This window comes from Siphateles boraxobius, unplaced genomic scaffold (genome assembly GCF_051911475.1).
Source record: "Siphateles boraxobius isolate OS27281-9 unplaced genomic scaffold, OSU_SipBor_1 102, whole genome shotgun sequence".
In the NCBI taxonomy this organism is placed as follows: Eukaryota; Metazoa; Chordata; class Actinopteri; order Cypriniformes; family Leuciscidae; genus Siphateles; species Siphateles boraxobius.
This window is the reverse complement of record NW_027508703.1, coordinates 284,004-299,947: the sequence shown is the minus strand read 5'-3', so window position 1 is coordinate 299,947 and position 15,944 is coordinate 284,004. Positions and strand designations below refer to the sequence as shown.

Below are 15,944 nucleotides of genomic sequence, written 5' to 3'. Positions count from 1 at the left end.
AGTCCAGGATCCTTCTTACAGCGAAGATGGATTCTGCTTCAATGGGGGGTACCGGAGGATTCTCATCTTGCGCCATATCAGTAGAGGGAACTGGAACAGGTGAGTGATGGGGCTTCAGAAGGGAGACATGGAATGAGGGGTGGATGCGATACTTGTTTGGCAGACGGAGCTGGTAGGTAACTGGATTAATTTGCCTCGTTATGGGAAATGGACCGATGTATCTTGGACTTAGTTTGCGACAAGGTAGTCTCAGCCGGATATCCTTGGTCGAAAGCCAAACCAGTTGGCCAGGTTGGTATTCGGGGGCGTTGCGACGATGGGCGTCTGCGAAGTGACTGTGGCGGTTTATGGCTTGTTGGAGGTGATGGTGAGCTTGGTTCCATACCCTCCCACTGTTCCGGAACCAGGCGTTGACTGCAGGGACTTCTGAGGACTCCCCGGACCACGGGAACAGTGGGGGTTGGTAACCCAGAATACATTGGAACGGGGTTAAATTGGTGGAGGTTTGTCGAAGGGAGTTTTGAGCATACTCTGCCCATACGAGATAGCGGCTCCAGAGATGCTGGTTGGCATGGCAGAAGGTACGGAGGAAACGGCTGATATCCTGGATTTTACGTTCCGCCTGCCCATTCGCCTGTGGGTGATACCCTGAAGTTAGACTTACGGTTACGTTCATTAATGCAAAGAAGGCTCGCCACACCTTTGAGATGAATTGTGGGCCCCGGTCTGACACAATGTCCTCTGGAAGGCCGAAATTCCGGAAGACATGTTCCATTAACAGTTCTGCAGTTACAAATGCTGTGGGTAAGTTCTTCAGGGGAATCAATTTGCACGCTTTAGAAAAGCGATCAATGGCCACCAGGATACAGGTGTTTTTCTCTGAGGGTGGAAGGTCAGTCACAAAATCAACCCCAATGTGTGACCAGGGTCTTTGTGGAACAGGTAGGGGCATGAGCTTTCCAGCGGGTAAGCGACGGGGATTTTTATTCATAGCGCACAGGATGCATCCTTGGATGAAGGTCTTGACATCGCGGAGCATGTTGGGCCACCAGTAGCGGGTCTGGAGGGTGGAGCAGGTCTTGGTTATTCCAGGGTGACCCGTCCCAACGGATGTGTGTGCTGAGGAGATTAGTGACATGCGAAATTCATCGGGTACGTAAATCTTTCCGGTTGGGCACTCTGGAGGACTGGGCTGGTGTCGGGACAACTCCATCAGTTGCTCGTTTAAATCCCACTGAATGGGATTGACAAACATCCTTCCTGGTAAGATATTCTCGGGTTCTTCGTGGTGAGTTTCGGGGGCATGGAGACGAGACAGAGCATCCGCTCGGACGTTCTTTGAACCAGGGCGATAGGAGATCTGTAAATGGAATCGAGTAAAGAAGAGTGCCCATCTGGCCTGGTGTGGATTGAGTCGCTTTGCTTCCTTTAAGTACTGGAGATTCTTGTGGTCAGTGAGAACCAGGAATGGGTGTTTGGCGCCCTCTAACCAGTGTCGCCATTCTTCAAGAGCAAGCTTTACCGCCAGGAGTTCCCGATTGCCGATATCATAGTTTACCTCAGCAGGCGATAACTTGTGAGAGAAGAACGCACATGGCATAGGTGTGGGGGACGAGTTGGAGTACTGGGATAACACAGCTCCTACCCCAGTAGTGGAGGCATCAACTTCAACAATGAACATTTCCTCAGGATTAGGATGTCGGAGTAGAGGAGCTGTGGTGAACGCTGTCTTTAGAGACTGGAATGCGTGATCGGCCTCACCGGTCCAGAGCAGTGTCTTGGGCTTTCCTTTGAGGAGAGATGTTAGAGGGGCAGTTAACAGGCTGTACTGGTGAATGAACCTCCGGTGAAAATTGGCAAATCCAAGGAACCTTTGCAATTCTTTAACAGTCTGTGGGGTTGGCCAGGAAGCTATCGCCTTGGTCTTGCGATCGTCCATCTCTACTCCTTTTTCACTGAGTTGATAACCGAGGAACTCGACTGAGGTTTGGTGGAAGGAACATTTCTCTGCCTTAAGGAACAGGGAGAATTCACGTAGCCGTTGGAGTACTAGGGAGACATGTCGTTGATGTTCACTGGATCCTTGGAATAGATTATAATGTCGTCAATGTAGATTATTACAAACCGATTCAGGTAATCTCGGAAGACTTCATCCATGAAGCTTTGGAAGATGGAAGGAGCGTTTACCAGACCATATGGCATAACCAAATATTCGTAATGGCCTGCTGGGGTGATGAACGCGGTCTTCCATTCGTCGCCTTCTCGAATTCGGATGAGATTATATGCGCTTCTCAAATCCAGTTTGGTGAATACCTTAGCCTCTCGAAGTTGTTCCAGAGAGGAAGGAACCAGCGGGAGTGGATAGCTGAACTTCACGGTTATCCGATTCAGGGTTCTATAGTCGATACACGGACGTAGTCCGCCATCCTTCTTAGGGACAAAGAAAAAACTGGCAGCAGCAGGTGATGTGGAGGAGCGGATATAACCCTGTTTCAAGGCTTCTTCGATGTACTGTTGCATGGCTCTTTGTTCGGGGATAGACAGGGAGTAGATTCGTCCCTTAGGGATGGGCTCTCCTGGAACGAGATCGATGGCACAATCCCAGGCTCGGTGAGGTGGTAATTTGGCAGCCTCGACAGGATTGAACACATCTGCAAACAGAGAGTAACAGGTAGGGATGGACACTGACAGGCTTTCTGTGGGGCTTTCAACGGAGTTTGAGTTCACTGGAATGTTGCCGGGTATGTTAACGATGGGCGTGATCGCGAGTTCGGTGGTCCTGGTGGAACATTTACAACCCCAAGTCAGTATTTTACCAGATTTCCAGTTGATATTCGGTTGATGTCGTATAAACCATGGGCGGCCAAGGATTATATCAGTCTGACTGTTCTCTAATATGAAAGGTTCAAATAATTCATGGTGTGTGTCTTCGACACCGAGGATGACAGGTTTGATCTGAGATGTGACATACCCCTGATTTATGGTTTCACCCGTCACTGCATGGATGGAGTACGGTCTGGTGGTGGCTGACTTCTCGAGCTGGAGTTTTTGACAGAGCTGTCCGGAAATGAAGTTTCCTGCCGACCCGGAGTCCACAATGGCTGTGGCAGAAACATGGAAAGTCGTGGATTTTAGGATCACTGATATCGTTAATGGGGCTGACACCGAATCGGTCGTAAAGACAGAACTCACAAGCATTCTGGGGGGTCGAGTTGGACATGACTGACGAAAATGTCCTCCCATTCCGCAATACAGACATAATCTTAGCTCTCGACGTCGGGCACGTTCCGCTGGAGACAGTCAGTGAGTATCCAGTTGCATCCTTTCTCCACCTGCTTCGGATGGACCGTCCGCGGGATACTGAGAGGTACTAGTGGGTCGTTGAGTTTCGAGATAGCAGCCCTGAGATCGTTGGTGCACGCGGAGAGCTTCCTGGATAAACTTTTCCACACCCAGGCTTTCATCATATATTGCCATTTGAAGACGGACAGCAGGATTCAAACCACGTCGGTAGACAGAGATGAGCGCCTTCTCGTTCCACCCACTTGCGGAGGCTAGAGTGCGAAACTCCAATGAATACTCAGAAACCGATTTTCTGCCCTGATGCAGTTGCAGTAGTTTGTCGCTGGTGGAGGAATCATCAACTGGTCGCCCGAAAACTTCTTTAAAATGGTCTACGAATTCCTGTACCGACGAGGTAACAGTGGATTCCTGTAACCACAATGTTTCAGCCCATCTTAAAGCAGCCCCGGATAACTGTTGGATTATAAAAGCAATCTTCGATCTTTCTGTGGGGTACAACTGGGTCTGCTGTTCCAAAGCGAGCGAACACTGAAGCAGGAACCCGTTGCAATCCTCCGCCCGACCGGAGAATGGCGCTGGACGTGATGCTGGGTTCGCGAAGCAAACCATAGAAGAAGTGGGGCCTGCGGAAGTACTGAGCGTCGGCTGACTGGAATTCACAACAGCGGTTGTAGGTTGTACAGGATTATCACCATGGCGGGTAGACTCCATCGCGCTGTTTATTTTCCTTTGTAGGTCAAGCCTTCTGTCAGGATACAGGCACAGAGGCGGAGGTAAGTGAATTCAAACGTGAGTTTATTTACAATGATTCAAGTGACAAGGTGAATAGGCAAGGTTCAGGTGAAGGTGCGGTGACGATCACTACGTGCAGAGCGGATTCCAGGTGAGCAGATCCTCCTTTAGTTAGCTTGGCGTGAGCAGACACTGTTCATTGATACGTCTCCTTTTCTATTTCAGATACAGTAGCGGACACGGAGATCTCGGCGGGAACGTGGGACACTCAGACGAATCTCCAGGACTCGGGGAACATGGGACCAGGCAGGACTTCTGGGAACAGCGGGACAAGGATACAAAGGTGAGTATTTCAAAGGTGAGTATACGTTACGTGGTGGTGTCAGGTTGACTAGGAGACTTCAGGAGACAGAGGGTTATGGTCTATTCCTGTTGGAGGCTTGACAAAGACTGAAGTGTGCATGGGTGTTTTGTAGAGCTCGGTGATGAGGTAATTGATGGTGCACAGGTGTGAGTGGTTAGTATTCCGGGGAGAGTGATCTTTGAGTGGTGGATGGGAATGAATCTGATTGATTCCTGACAACAGTAGGCTAATATGTTAATCATAAAATAATTTATGAATGTTTTATTTTTATATAATAAAACCTAACCTTGTATTTGTGTTATATTTATTTTTTATATGTGAAGTCTTTTTTTGCTTATTCTATTATACTGAGCTTTTTCCTCCCAAAAAAAGGATTTTTAGAAAATTGAAGAAATTATCCATGTAAAAAAATGAAGTTTAAACACAATGCAAAGCTCCCTCATAAACAGGTGGACTGGTTGAATCATCGTGGGCACGATTTGTTAAACCGAGGGAACAGTTCATGAGTACAGTACATAAATTCATGAGCACAGTTTATAAACTGAGGGGACGGACTGCACAACCGTCGCCACGGATTTTTTTTTTCCCCCTACAGGAGACTTTCTGGGCTCCGTACTACGGGAATATAAAACCCAGTTGAATATAAATAAGTGCAGTTCAAATGTTACTCCCGCTCGTCATCGGTAGCTGTCACAGTTGCTAGGCGACAAGAACAATCATCCGTCATTTTTCATCCGGCCTTCCAAGAATGCGAAATTGAATCGGGACATCCTTCGTCGCGCCGCGGTGACGCAATCGGCCTTCAAATGCGGCCAATCAGCCTTCAAATTCGGCCTTCGAAGGACGCAGCCTTAACATTGGGACACAGCTACAGTCAGATCGTTGTGAAGTCTGTTTGTGCTGTATCCTGTTCCCGTTCCTGTTTGGTCCTCCCATTGTACTTCAGCCTGACGTGTTCATGAGTCTGTGTTCCTGTTGATGTCTCAATGTGTGCTTCGCTTCGTGTCTGGATTAACGCTTCTGGTTTCATTCATCCCTGACCATCATTTCACCGTCACCATCCGTGTTGCCCATTGAGGTCCCTGCGCCACTCAATGTCCACCGTGTTGTGTCATCTATACCAGACTGTGAATACCTACAATAAAATCCCTTTACTTGCATCTTTGCTTCCTAGTCTGTATCGTGACACGTTAATACATGCTTAATGTATTAATTAGCATTTCGGGGTAAACTACATTTATTTACATTTATTCATTTAGCGGACGCTTTTATCCAAAGCGACTTACAATTGCTATGTATGTCAGAGGTTGCAAGCCTCTGGAGCAACTAGAGGTTAAGTGTCTTGCTCAGGGACACATCGGTGTCTCACTACTGAGTGTCTCATTCGGTGTCTCATTCGAACCCGGGTCTCTCACACCAAAGGCATGTGTCTTATCCACTGCGACATCACTAAAACTAAATCAAACATGCTCTAGATCAGAAGAAAGATGTACTAAAAGGGCACAATGTAAAATTGTTCATAAATTTGACACCAGCAACTGTCACAAACATCACTGAATGACACTAGATGTCTTGCAATATTTACATTTAACCTTACTCCTGCATTTATTGCCATAACAAATGTTTATCAAAAGCACAGTTAAAGCAGTCAGAGTTAAACTAATGTTAAAACCTCAAGGGTAATGAGCCCAACTAAAGCAAACACTGATCGCCATCATGGTGACATCACATTTCTGTTAAAGTTTTTTTTCACTTTATATAAATTAGCATATTTAACTTTAATTTTAGGGTTTTTGTTTGGCAGCCGTAGCTGATTTATTTTTACAATGAAGGTATATGATCGTGATAATTCAGGAAATAGCTGCAAAATAACAGCAGAATTTTTAATTTACAGATATTATTTATAATTTTACAGAGTTTTGAGTACAAATTAAAATTAAAGAAAATGATCATAAAAAAATCAGTTATTTTCTGTAAAATTAGGATTTTTTTTTTACAGTGTAGTTGTTGGCCTGAGCGAGGAAGAGCTTTCATCACCATTTATCATAAGCTTTTACTGTAATGCTGTCAGTGTGAGAAACATGGACAGAAACTGTAGATATTAACATGTAGCCTATGTGCTCTTTTATTACAGCACCAGCAGAAGTGACAGACCAGGAGGATGAGGGCATGCCTGAGGTGCCACAACCATCACACAGCTCTGTTTCCACCCAGCGGGAGATCCATCGCTTCGGGAACACAACTATGGAGAACAGCAGGGTGTAGACGAGACGCCAAAGAAGCCACAACACAAACTGAAGACTTCAGCTACTCTATGAGTCAGAGTGATGCCGATTCCTTCCTCTACACTGGAGTCTCACTGGAAACCTTCAGCTCTCGTTTCCACCTTAGATGGATTTGCTGAAAGGGCTTTTGTTTTGTCAGTGCGTGATCAAATGGAGGAGGTCTTGCGCACTTTTATTATCTGGCTCCCAAAAGAAACCCTTAAGGCCACTATGCCAACTGCATTCAAGAAGTGTTTCCCAACACCAGCTGTGTCATTGACTGCAGTGAAAGTGTGTTACAGAAGGCGAAACATCTCGACTCTAGAGGAGAGTCCTACAGCCATTACTACTCGCACAACACAATCAAAGACCTTGTTGCTGTCAAGAAACATTAATCATGTTTATCTCAACTGGATATGGAGGACGTGCCAGTGACAAATATATCACTATGAACTCTGGTATCTTGGACTATATAAAGCCTGGAGACGAAATCATGGCAGATCGTGGGTTCTTGATTCGTGATTTACTGTTTGAAAAAAGGGTCAAATTGGTTCTGCCTGCTTTCACTAGAGGAGTGCTCGGCGAACTGACGAACAAGTCACAGCAACTCGCAGGATTGCAAATGTACGAATTGAGAGGGCAATCAGGCGACTTAAAGTATACAAGATCTTGTCTCAAGTGATACCAATAAACATGACCCCCAAACTTGAAAAAACCCTCAGAATCTGTGCGGCCCTCGCCAGCTTTAGGGATGATCTCATCCGTGAGTGATACGTGACAACGGTGATGTTGTGATGATGTAGCTGCATCTGCACACACAAACCCTTTACACACATACACACACACACACACACACACACACACACACACACACACACCCCTTACACATCTACATAAATTGCTCCTGTATATTTCATACTGACACTCACTGCCTTTTGTAATTTTTTACTGTTTATATTTACTATTTGTATGAAATGTGTTGTTATTCTTTGTGTACAATAGATTTGAACAGATTTGCATTCAATTTTACATGAACAGCATTGTAAAAAAAAATTAGTTTTCATACTGATAACAGCAGCAGCACAACACGGTTGTTTTGTGATTTGAATAACATGTTTCTGAGGGATGTTTTCTATGAATTCATTATGCTCATGTATCTGTTCTGCAGTTTCAGTCGCTGATCAACAAATTCCTCCACAAGCTGGGGCAATAAAATCTCTTCAGATGTCCCTCTCCAGAATATAGGGCTCATCAAATGGTAAAATACTATCTGGGGACCTCGTGTGATTTACAAATCCCCCCAACACACATCTGAATTTCATGTGGCGCATTCGCACGGGATAACCGAAGCCTTTGATTTTACTCAAATTTACTGACTTATCTCCCGGATATAACGTCAATAGGCTATTGCTTGGAAATGTCTTTTTGTTATAGGTCTAGCTGATATATTATGACATAAACAGAATAAAGTGCCTTACCGCATGCTGCTATACATGTCATTCATCTCCATCTAATCATTCTTTTTGTTTTTGCTCTTCTGATGATTTTCAGCTTTGACTTTCTGCAAATTGTGTAGTGTATAGCGATATGACCCAGCACCCAAAATACTGTCAAAACACTCCAACACAGCCTCCATTCTTTGCGAAATATGGATAAAAAGGAGAACATGAAACAAAAACCTCGAAAAAATTATATACGATCCGGCCAAATCACAGAGATGTTGATTCGAACTAATATTATCACAGGACCTCGGCGTTCGGCGAAATATAGTAGGTAATTTGCGGGGGAATTTTTGCTTTACAAATTACAGACATGGCCGATTCGCACAGGATTAAGATCTCAGACAAACTCCGAAATTATTACAAATGACTAGAGGTCAGCAGGTAATACTTATCCCGTGCGAATAGGGCTATAGAAACTTTTACATGTCTCACATGTGAGATCAGAACTGGCCTGGGTTTGATGGGGTGTTAAAAATCTTGCATCTACTGCAGTATTTGCAAGGCTACAGGGTTGCACTACTGGTTTTACACTGTAACACTTGCCCAATAGACTATTTTTTAACAGGAAGAGTGGCTTTGTTGTGTCTTTGTCTACATTATTTATAAATTCTGAATGTGACATGTATTGTGGGGTGTTTGGTAGTGTCTGAGCACCTGACACCCTAATGCTAAATCCGTCCCCTGCCCTGTGGCTGAAGTTTATGTCCCTCAGTGGTTTCGGCTCAAGGTTCCTGACGGTCTCTGCATTCCCCCTGCGCTGCTCATCTGGACATGCAAGCCCTGTCTTCCCTCAGTAAATGCATTCTCAACCTGTAATGAGCACATTCATCTAATACGTTACCAGAGTCTGATCTATATCCATGTGTCATGTGTTTCAGATTGTGTCATCCCCACATCCCTAAACTGAATCGAAAAAAAAACATTCATCAAAAGTGATCTGATAATGTTATTTTTTTATTAAATCACAGATAAAAACAAAATTAATTTTTATTCTTCATACTTTCCAAAGGATAGTGGCTGCATGACTGCATGATCTCCCTAATCCAGCAATACATGAACATCCGACAGTCTCTATCACCCCCGACTGCAGCAGAATAACCCAAGCAATAAGCTTAGGCTGGTTAGCACTTTGACTCCTGTCTATCTCTGCTTTCAAAAAGACATAGTCTCCGTGCTTCAGTAAAGACACGCGCCCAACTTTATTACTATAGAAGTCATTGAAGGCCTCATGCTTTTGTAATTGCGCATCTCCTCATGATCTACACCCTCCGAAAAGATAAAATAATGAATTATGTCAATATGGCTAACTCCTGGCCATAGCTTCATGTCATCCACCCAACCTGTCAATTGTGAGGGATGAGGCACTCTGATACGGCCTTCACGACCTTTTGAGATTTCATCGGCGGTGACCGAACAATGATCTATACTTTAATAACTTTAAAAACTATCACCGTAGCCTTTACGCTAGTGCAAGCATGCTACATAAACAAACACCTCAATCGGAAGTAGAAAATGTTTAGTCAGTTGAACCCGCTATGAATCATGGGAAATAGAACGAGCGAAGAATACGGTGAATATGCGTACTGATTCTGGTCAATGCTGGCATCAATTTTCTCACTGATTTGAGTCATGACCAGCCGCTCAAAGCACTTCATCATTATCGGGGTGAGCGCTACCGGGCGATAGTCATTCCAGCATGACACTGGTAGTCTTAGACACAGGAATGATGGCAGCAGATTTGAAGCATGATGGTACGACTGCTTTAGAAACACTGATCTAGAGTTTCATGACTGAACTCCATATATATATTTTACCTGCGTGTATTTGTGTGTAAATGTGTGTCAGTTTATTTAATGTTACTGTGCTTCGGCCATGTAAAGCCGTTCTTTAACCCTGTCAGTAAAGCTCTTTGACTCTGATGAGTCTGAGGTGAGTCTGTATCTCGTCCTGATCTCTCTTCGGTCTCGTAGTGAGCTCACAGTCTACAGCAGCTTTTGCATTCAGAGGGTGTTTTATATGATCAGCACATGCTTCTCTCTGCATGTGTTTATAGCTCTATGAACTGAACATGACATGATCAAGAGCTCTTCTTCATCAACCAACAAACATGACTTTCAGCATCATCTTCCTCTTGACTCTGCCAGTGTTTAGTCCAGCTTTGAAGAATGATTTATGATTGTATTTTCTGACACTAATAACACTATATCATTACAATCAACATCAATCTTGTTGTAGGTGTAATATATGATCCCCGTCAATCAAACTGAACAGACTGCATTCAGTCACTTAAATTATTTTGATTATATTTTTATTTTTTAAATACCATCAGCTTCTTTTGCAGAAGTGAAACTGTTGTGTTCCAGTCCAGATCATGTAACCAATCAAAGAGTGAGACTGAAAAGCCCATTTGCATCATATATTTTTGATAACATTTTCATATACAGTATATTTACACCATCGGCTATAAATGTAATGATTATGTAACAATTAGTGTCAGAACGTTAATTCTTGATCTTGTTTATGATATTTTTATATAATAAAGTTTGTAATCTCCTATAAATGTAATGATCAGTTTGTCTGCGCTCCTTCACTAAAGCAGAAGTGAAACTGTTGTGTTCCAGTCCAGATCATGTAACCAATCAGAGAGTGAGACTGAAAAGCCCATTTGCATTGTCAGGGTGGAGTGATTGTGATCTCTCAGAATAGAGCAGCTCTGTCTCCAGAGACCATGTTCAAACCCCAAGAGCTTTATTTGACATTTACTGCCACATCAACCTTCTGAAAAGCACCTGCATCTTCATCTGTTAGTTGAATGATGTTGTCAGACACAAAGTGAACTTGTTGAGAAGCTTTATTGAATGTTGCAGCAAACAGCAGATTGAAAGATCACACACACACACACACACACACACACACACACACACACACACACACACACACACACACACACACACACACACACACACACTGTTTCAGTATTGAGTTGTAAATCACTACAGCTGCAGCACTAGACTCATGTGAATCCTGCCTGACACAGGACACTCAGATACGGCTCATCTTCAGGAGAGAAACATCAGCACTCAGAGCTCTTGAGGAACGAGACCTCATGAGGAGCTCCATCATGTGTTACTCTGCAGACGTACAGCTTTCCCTCTTCCCAGCGTGCTTTGCTGAGGGTCAGGACGCTACTGCGGCTGTAGCGGCCGTCCTGCTGGCTCTCTGCGCTGGTCAGAACCCCCTCGGTGACCTCTGACCCGTCCAGTGTCCAGCTCACCAGCGCCCCCTGTGGAGAGTAAGAGCTGAGCAGGCAGAGCAGTGCGGCTGATTCTCCAGAGATCTGCAGAGAAGAGGGCGGCAGCAGAGACACTGAGGGCTTCACTGTGGGACCAGCTGCAGGAGACAAACACAACACATTCACAAACACACACACAACACACTGCACTGCACATTCACAGCATTTCAACAGGACTGAAGCAGCAGACATGAGGAATGCAGGAAAAATCACCAGCATCTGATCCTTCACGTCCTTCAGCTTCACTACAGTGAATATATATATATACAATATACAAACTACACAATCACTATATGGATTTAAATCAATTGAAACAAAAGATACTAACTAAATTCTAAGAACTAAGAACTAAATTCTAACAGTTTTTAACTCTGAACGTACATAAATTTTACTAACAGATATTAAACTCAAAATGTAACTCATTTTTAAAACAGAATTGAAACACAATTGAATCACACATATATTGTGTTTGTATTACATTACATTATTAGAATTAAGACACTGAATAAACATTTCTTAACATATCTATATTTTGTATACATTTTGCTTATATTATAAAGCACTGAATTATAAGCACAACATGAGCAAAAGAGATTCAGTATCATTGACTGAACTACAGAAAGTAGCAACATTTACATTCTGATGTCAAATCTCTTTTTTACATGTATGATTTCTACAATAAAAGATGAACTAAATATGAACTCAGTGTAGAAATAAATGAAGGGAAAACAAACATGTAATAAACTGAATAAACTCATAGTGAGACACATTATGGAAATATGTTTAGAATTTTATTTCATTTTTAATTTTTTAATTTTTGTTGAAAGGAATAATGCTATTCTTATAATAATATCATTGTTTTAGATTAAATAATTATACAAATATCAGTAACACTTTATTTAAAGCCTTTTATACATATTGCATTATTTTGAATGCATTTATTATATATTGTTTTACACATTATAATGCATGTATGATCTCATCAATAATTGTAACCAAGGTTTTAACACATTATAATATTATCTATTCATTGTTACACCTTAAGAAATTATAATATTTTAAAACTCATGACAAACAACCAATTTCAGATGTAACAAGGAATTTGCAAATAGTATAATGCATTTTAATTTTGGTTACAATAATTTATGAAAAGATATAAAGCATTATAATCTACATTATTGAAACCTTTATAATGCATTACACATAAAGGCTTCAAGTAAAGTTTTACCACAATATCTAATAATCATTATTATTAATAAATGTTGTTCTTGTTTCAACTGTAAAACACTTTCTGAAATCTAAACTGTATTTTTTATTAGGTGATTAAATAGACAGACTTACCGATCACCAGTTTAGTTCCTCCACCGAATGTGTACCACAGTGATACAATCTAATGAAACACTCGTACAAAAACCTCTATTCCACTCGAGTGAACACACACTCCAGCAGAGAGAGAGAAACAACACTTCAACACACTGATATTAGAAGATCCTCAGCTCTTCTCAACACTCACTCATTCAGATTTGACTAAATGCTTTCTGATATAACACTGTTTAAAGAAATATATGTGATGAGCTGTGACCTCTGAGGTGACCTTTGACCTCTTTGATCATGGATGATGTTGTGGAGTTTCTCATAATGATGCTTCTGTTCTTCATATGCAGATCAATCATCATGATTGACAGAAAAACCTGCAGCTTCACACTTCAATCTTCAGTGAGAATCTGTTCAAATAATGACTTTATTGAATATTAGAGCCAAAGTCAATAGAAAGTGTGACAATGAAGATATAAAAGGTGTTTTGCATGTTCTACACAGTCAAGCATGTTTTCATATTCAAGCTCTGTTATAAAAGTATCTGGACTGGTTATGAATCTCCACACAAGATCATGAAACGTGAACAAGCTCTAATATGTGTCCATCTTTAACAGCCTGTTTCTTCTCCATCTGATGATTTCAGACACACATGAGGCTTCATGATAGATGGAGTGACACCATGAACTCTGATTAGAGATTCACAATCAGTCCTGATACTTTCTGAACACACTCATGATTCATGATCTTACTTTAGTGATGGCGCTTCATCTAGTGGAAGTGTAGCAGTGATGATGGTCACATGACTGAATATGGACACAGAGATGGACGTTCATCTGCACATCCTCAGTGTCTCAGGAGTCACAATAAACATACTAAATAAAGTCATGATTGTGTAACTCTAGTGTATATGAGTTTGTTCTCAGCACAAGCTGTTGTAAATCCTGCCCACTTCTTTGCATTGTCAGCACATGCTTCAGTGCTCTGAGAGTGTTTATAGTGCTGTGAGTTTAACACTTCATGACTGAGAGCAGAACACACACACTCTCCATCATCACACAAGACTAAACTACAACAATGAACACAATCAACATCTTCATCTGGACCATTGCACTGTTTATTCAAGGTTTGTGTAATACAGTTTTTATAATGATTATTAATTATCTTAAAATTTGAAATATATATTTTTATCATATACTGTACATCTTCATATATATTAATACTTTTTGTTTGTGTTTTCTTTCAGAGTGTAGAGGACAGATCACTGTAACTCAGAGTCCATCAATATCATCAGTTCAACCAGGAGAAGAAGTCAGAATAAACTGTAAAACCAGCAGTAATGTGTATGTGTGGAGTGTTTATCATTATTTAGCCTGGTACTCACAGAAACCTGGAGAAGCTCCTAAACTCCTCATATATAGAGCATCAACCCGTAATACTGGAACTCCATCTAGATTCAGTGGCAGTGGATCTGGCAGTGATTTTACTCTGACCATCAGTGGAGTCCAGACTGAAGATACAGGAGATTATTACTGTCAGAGTTTTCATGTAATAAACAGTCAGTATGTGTTCACACAGTGATAAAGAGTGGTACAAAAACCTCTGTCAGTCAGACGTCACAGTGACTGCACTGATACAGCTGAGAGAAACTGCAGCTGCTGATGGAGGATCACAAACTACACAATATCAAACCTTTCACACACTTTATTCATTTATTATGATGTAAGAAAACACATATAATATAATATACCTTACTAAACTGGACAAAAATGTGGAGTAAATGTGAGTGGAGCTTGTTCTTGTAAAGCCTCTACAATGTAATAATTGCACTTGGATGCTTCACCACTAGAGGAATTTATTATGATGTAAGTAAACATGTAACATGTAATATAATATTCCTTACTAACTTAAACTGGGTGAGTGGTGGTTGACCCTGCAAAAATTTCCACTACAATATTATCTATACAACTTAATGGAGTTTATTCAAAATAACTGAGTTTAGTTGGATTAACAGTGTTGTTCATCATTATGCACACTGTATATAATGAATCACTATATAAAGTCAGATGTCAGAACTGAACACTGAACACTGAGAGTCACAGTCTGAACACAAGCGCTACTCTTCAGCACAAACCACAACGTTCAGTAACAGAAACAACTCTAATGTCCAACAGAACTGAACATTAAACATTAACATAAACTGCCAACATCTTTCCCCGTGTGCTCTACGATCTACTTCAGGCTTATGATGCTAAACGCAGCCCTGGGCAGTGGATCTGGACTTCCCAGCATGCTTTGCAAGGGACTGCATTAGGAGAGTCAATTAAGGTATTAAGTGTTAATTTATGTGTTTTACAGTGTAAACTACCGACATCTTTCTAAACATAACTCAACATAATTCAGTTTGTTACAAAACCATATAAGGCAATAACTGAAGGGCCAGTTTCTTTGTTCACACAATTTCTCTGCGCCGGTCTGTCAGAAAAAAATTAAGCACAACATAAATAATGGGCCGCAGATGTACGAGTTTTATGGGCCGTTTAGAAAAAAAAGGAAAAAAAGTGTGAGATGTGTCGGCCTAAAAAGCACATCAGCCCAGCGGGAAAATGCCCGTCTGCCAGATGTTCAGTCGCTCCTGGATGGACATTTAGAGGAGCTTCTGTTACTGAACTTTGTGGTTAACATTGTGCTGAAGAGTAGCGCTGTCAATTGTGATTTTCACTTTGCTGCAACTTAATGTGTTTAATAACCTCAAATCACAATTTCTCATTGAAGCAAAATTCACCGATCAACAAAGAGCAGGTGTTCGTGATGGAGAAATGAAGCTTCGTGAAGCACTGAGACTTTTCCTCAACTGTATCGTAGAATAGAAATACACACTAACAACATCTTGTGCTTAAAAGGTGGAAAATCTGCAGACGACCCAGCCATTTTTGATTGTTTCAAATAATAATTCAGTTTGTTACAAAAACCATATAAGGCAATACAAATATTTAATCTAATAATAGTCTTTCACGTGTCATTACTTACATAATGTATTAATGCATGTGAATAAATGTATGAAAAAATAATAAATGTACAAATGAATAAAGTAATTGTGTTCTGTACTGTTGTGTTGTACAGTGAGAGACTGTAGCAGTTTTTAGGGAAATGCTTCGATCAACACAAGCATC

General features: G+C 41.6%; 3 gene segments (V, D, J or C); 2 read left to right on the top strand and 1 right to left on the bottom strand.

The window, feature by feature from the left end:
• Positions 1-15,944, top strand: part of LOC143752587 (immunoglobulin kappa variable 3-15-like) — a 251,047-nt gene that overhangs the window by 25,467 nt on the left and 209,636 nt on the right.
• Positions 11,001-13,130, bottom strand: LOC143752356 (immunoglobulin lambda constant 7-like). The segment is given in 3 exon segments: positions 11,001-11,555; positions 12,799-12,847; positions 13,059-13,130. Coding segments are annotated over 3 exon segments (438 nt in total).
• Positions 13,745-14,493, top strand: LOC143752570 (immunoglobulin kappa variable 3-15-like). The segment is given in 2 exon segments: positions 13,745-13,897; positions 14,018-14,493. Coding segments are annotated over 2 exon segments (384 nt in total).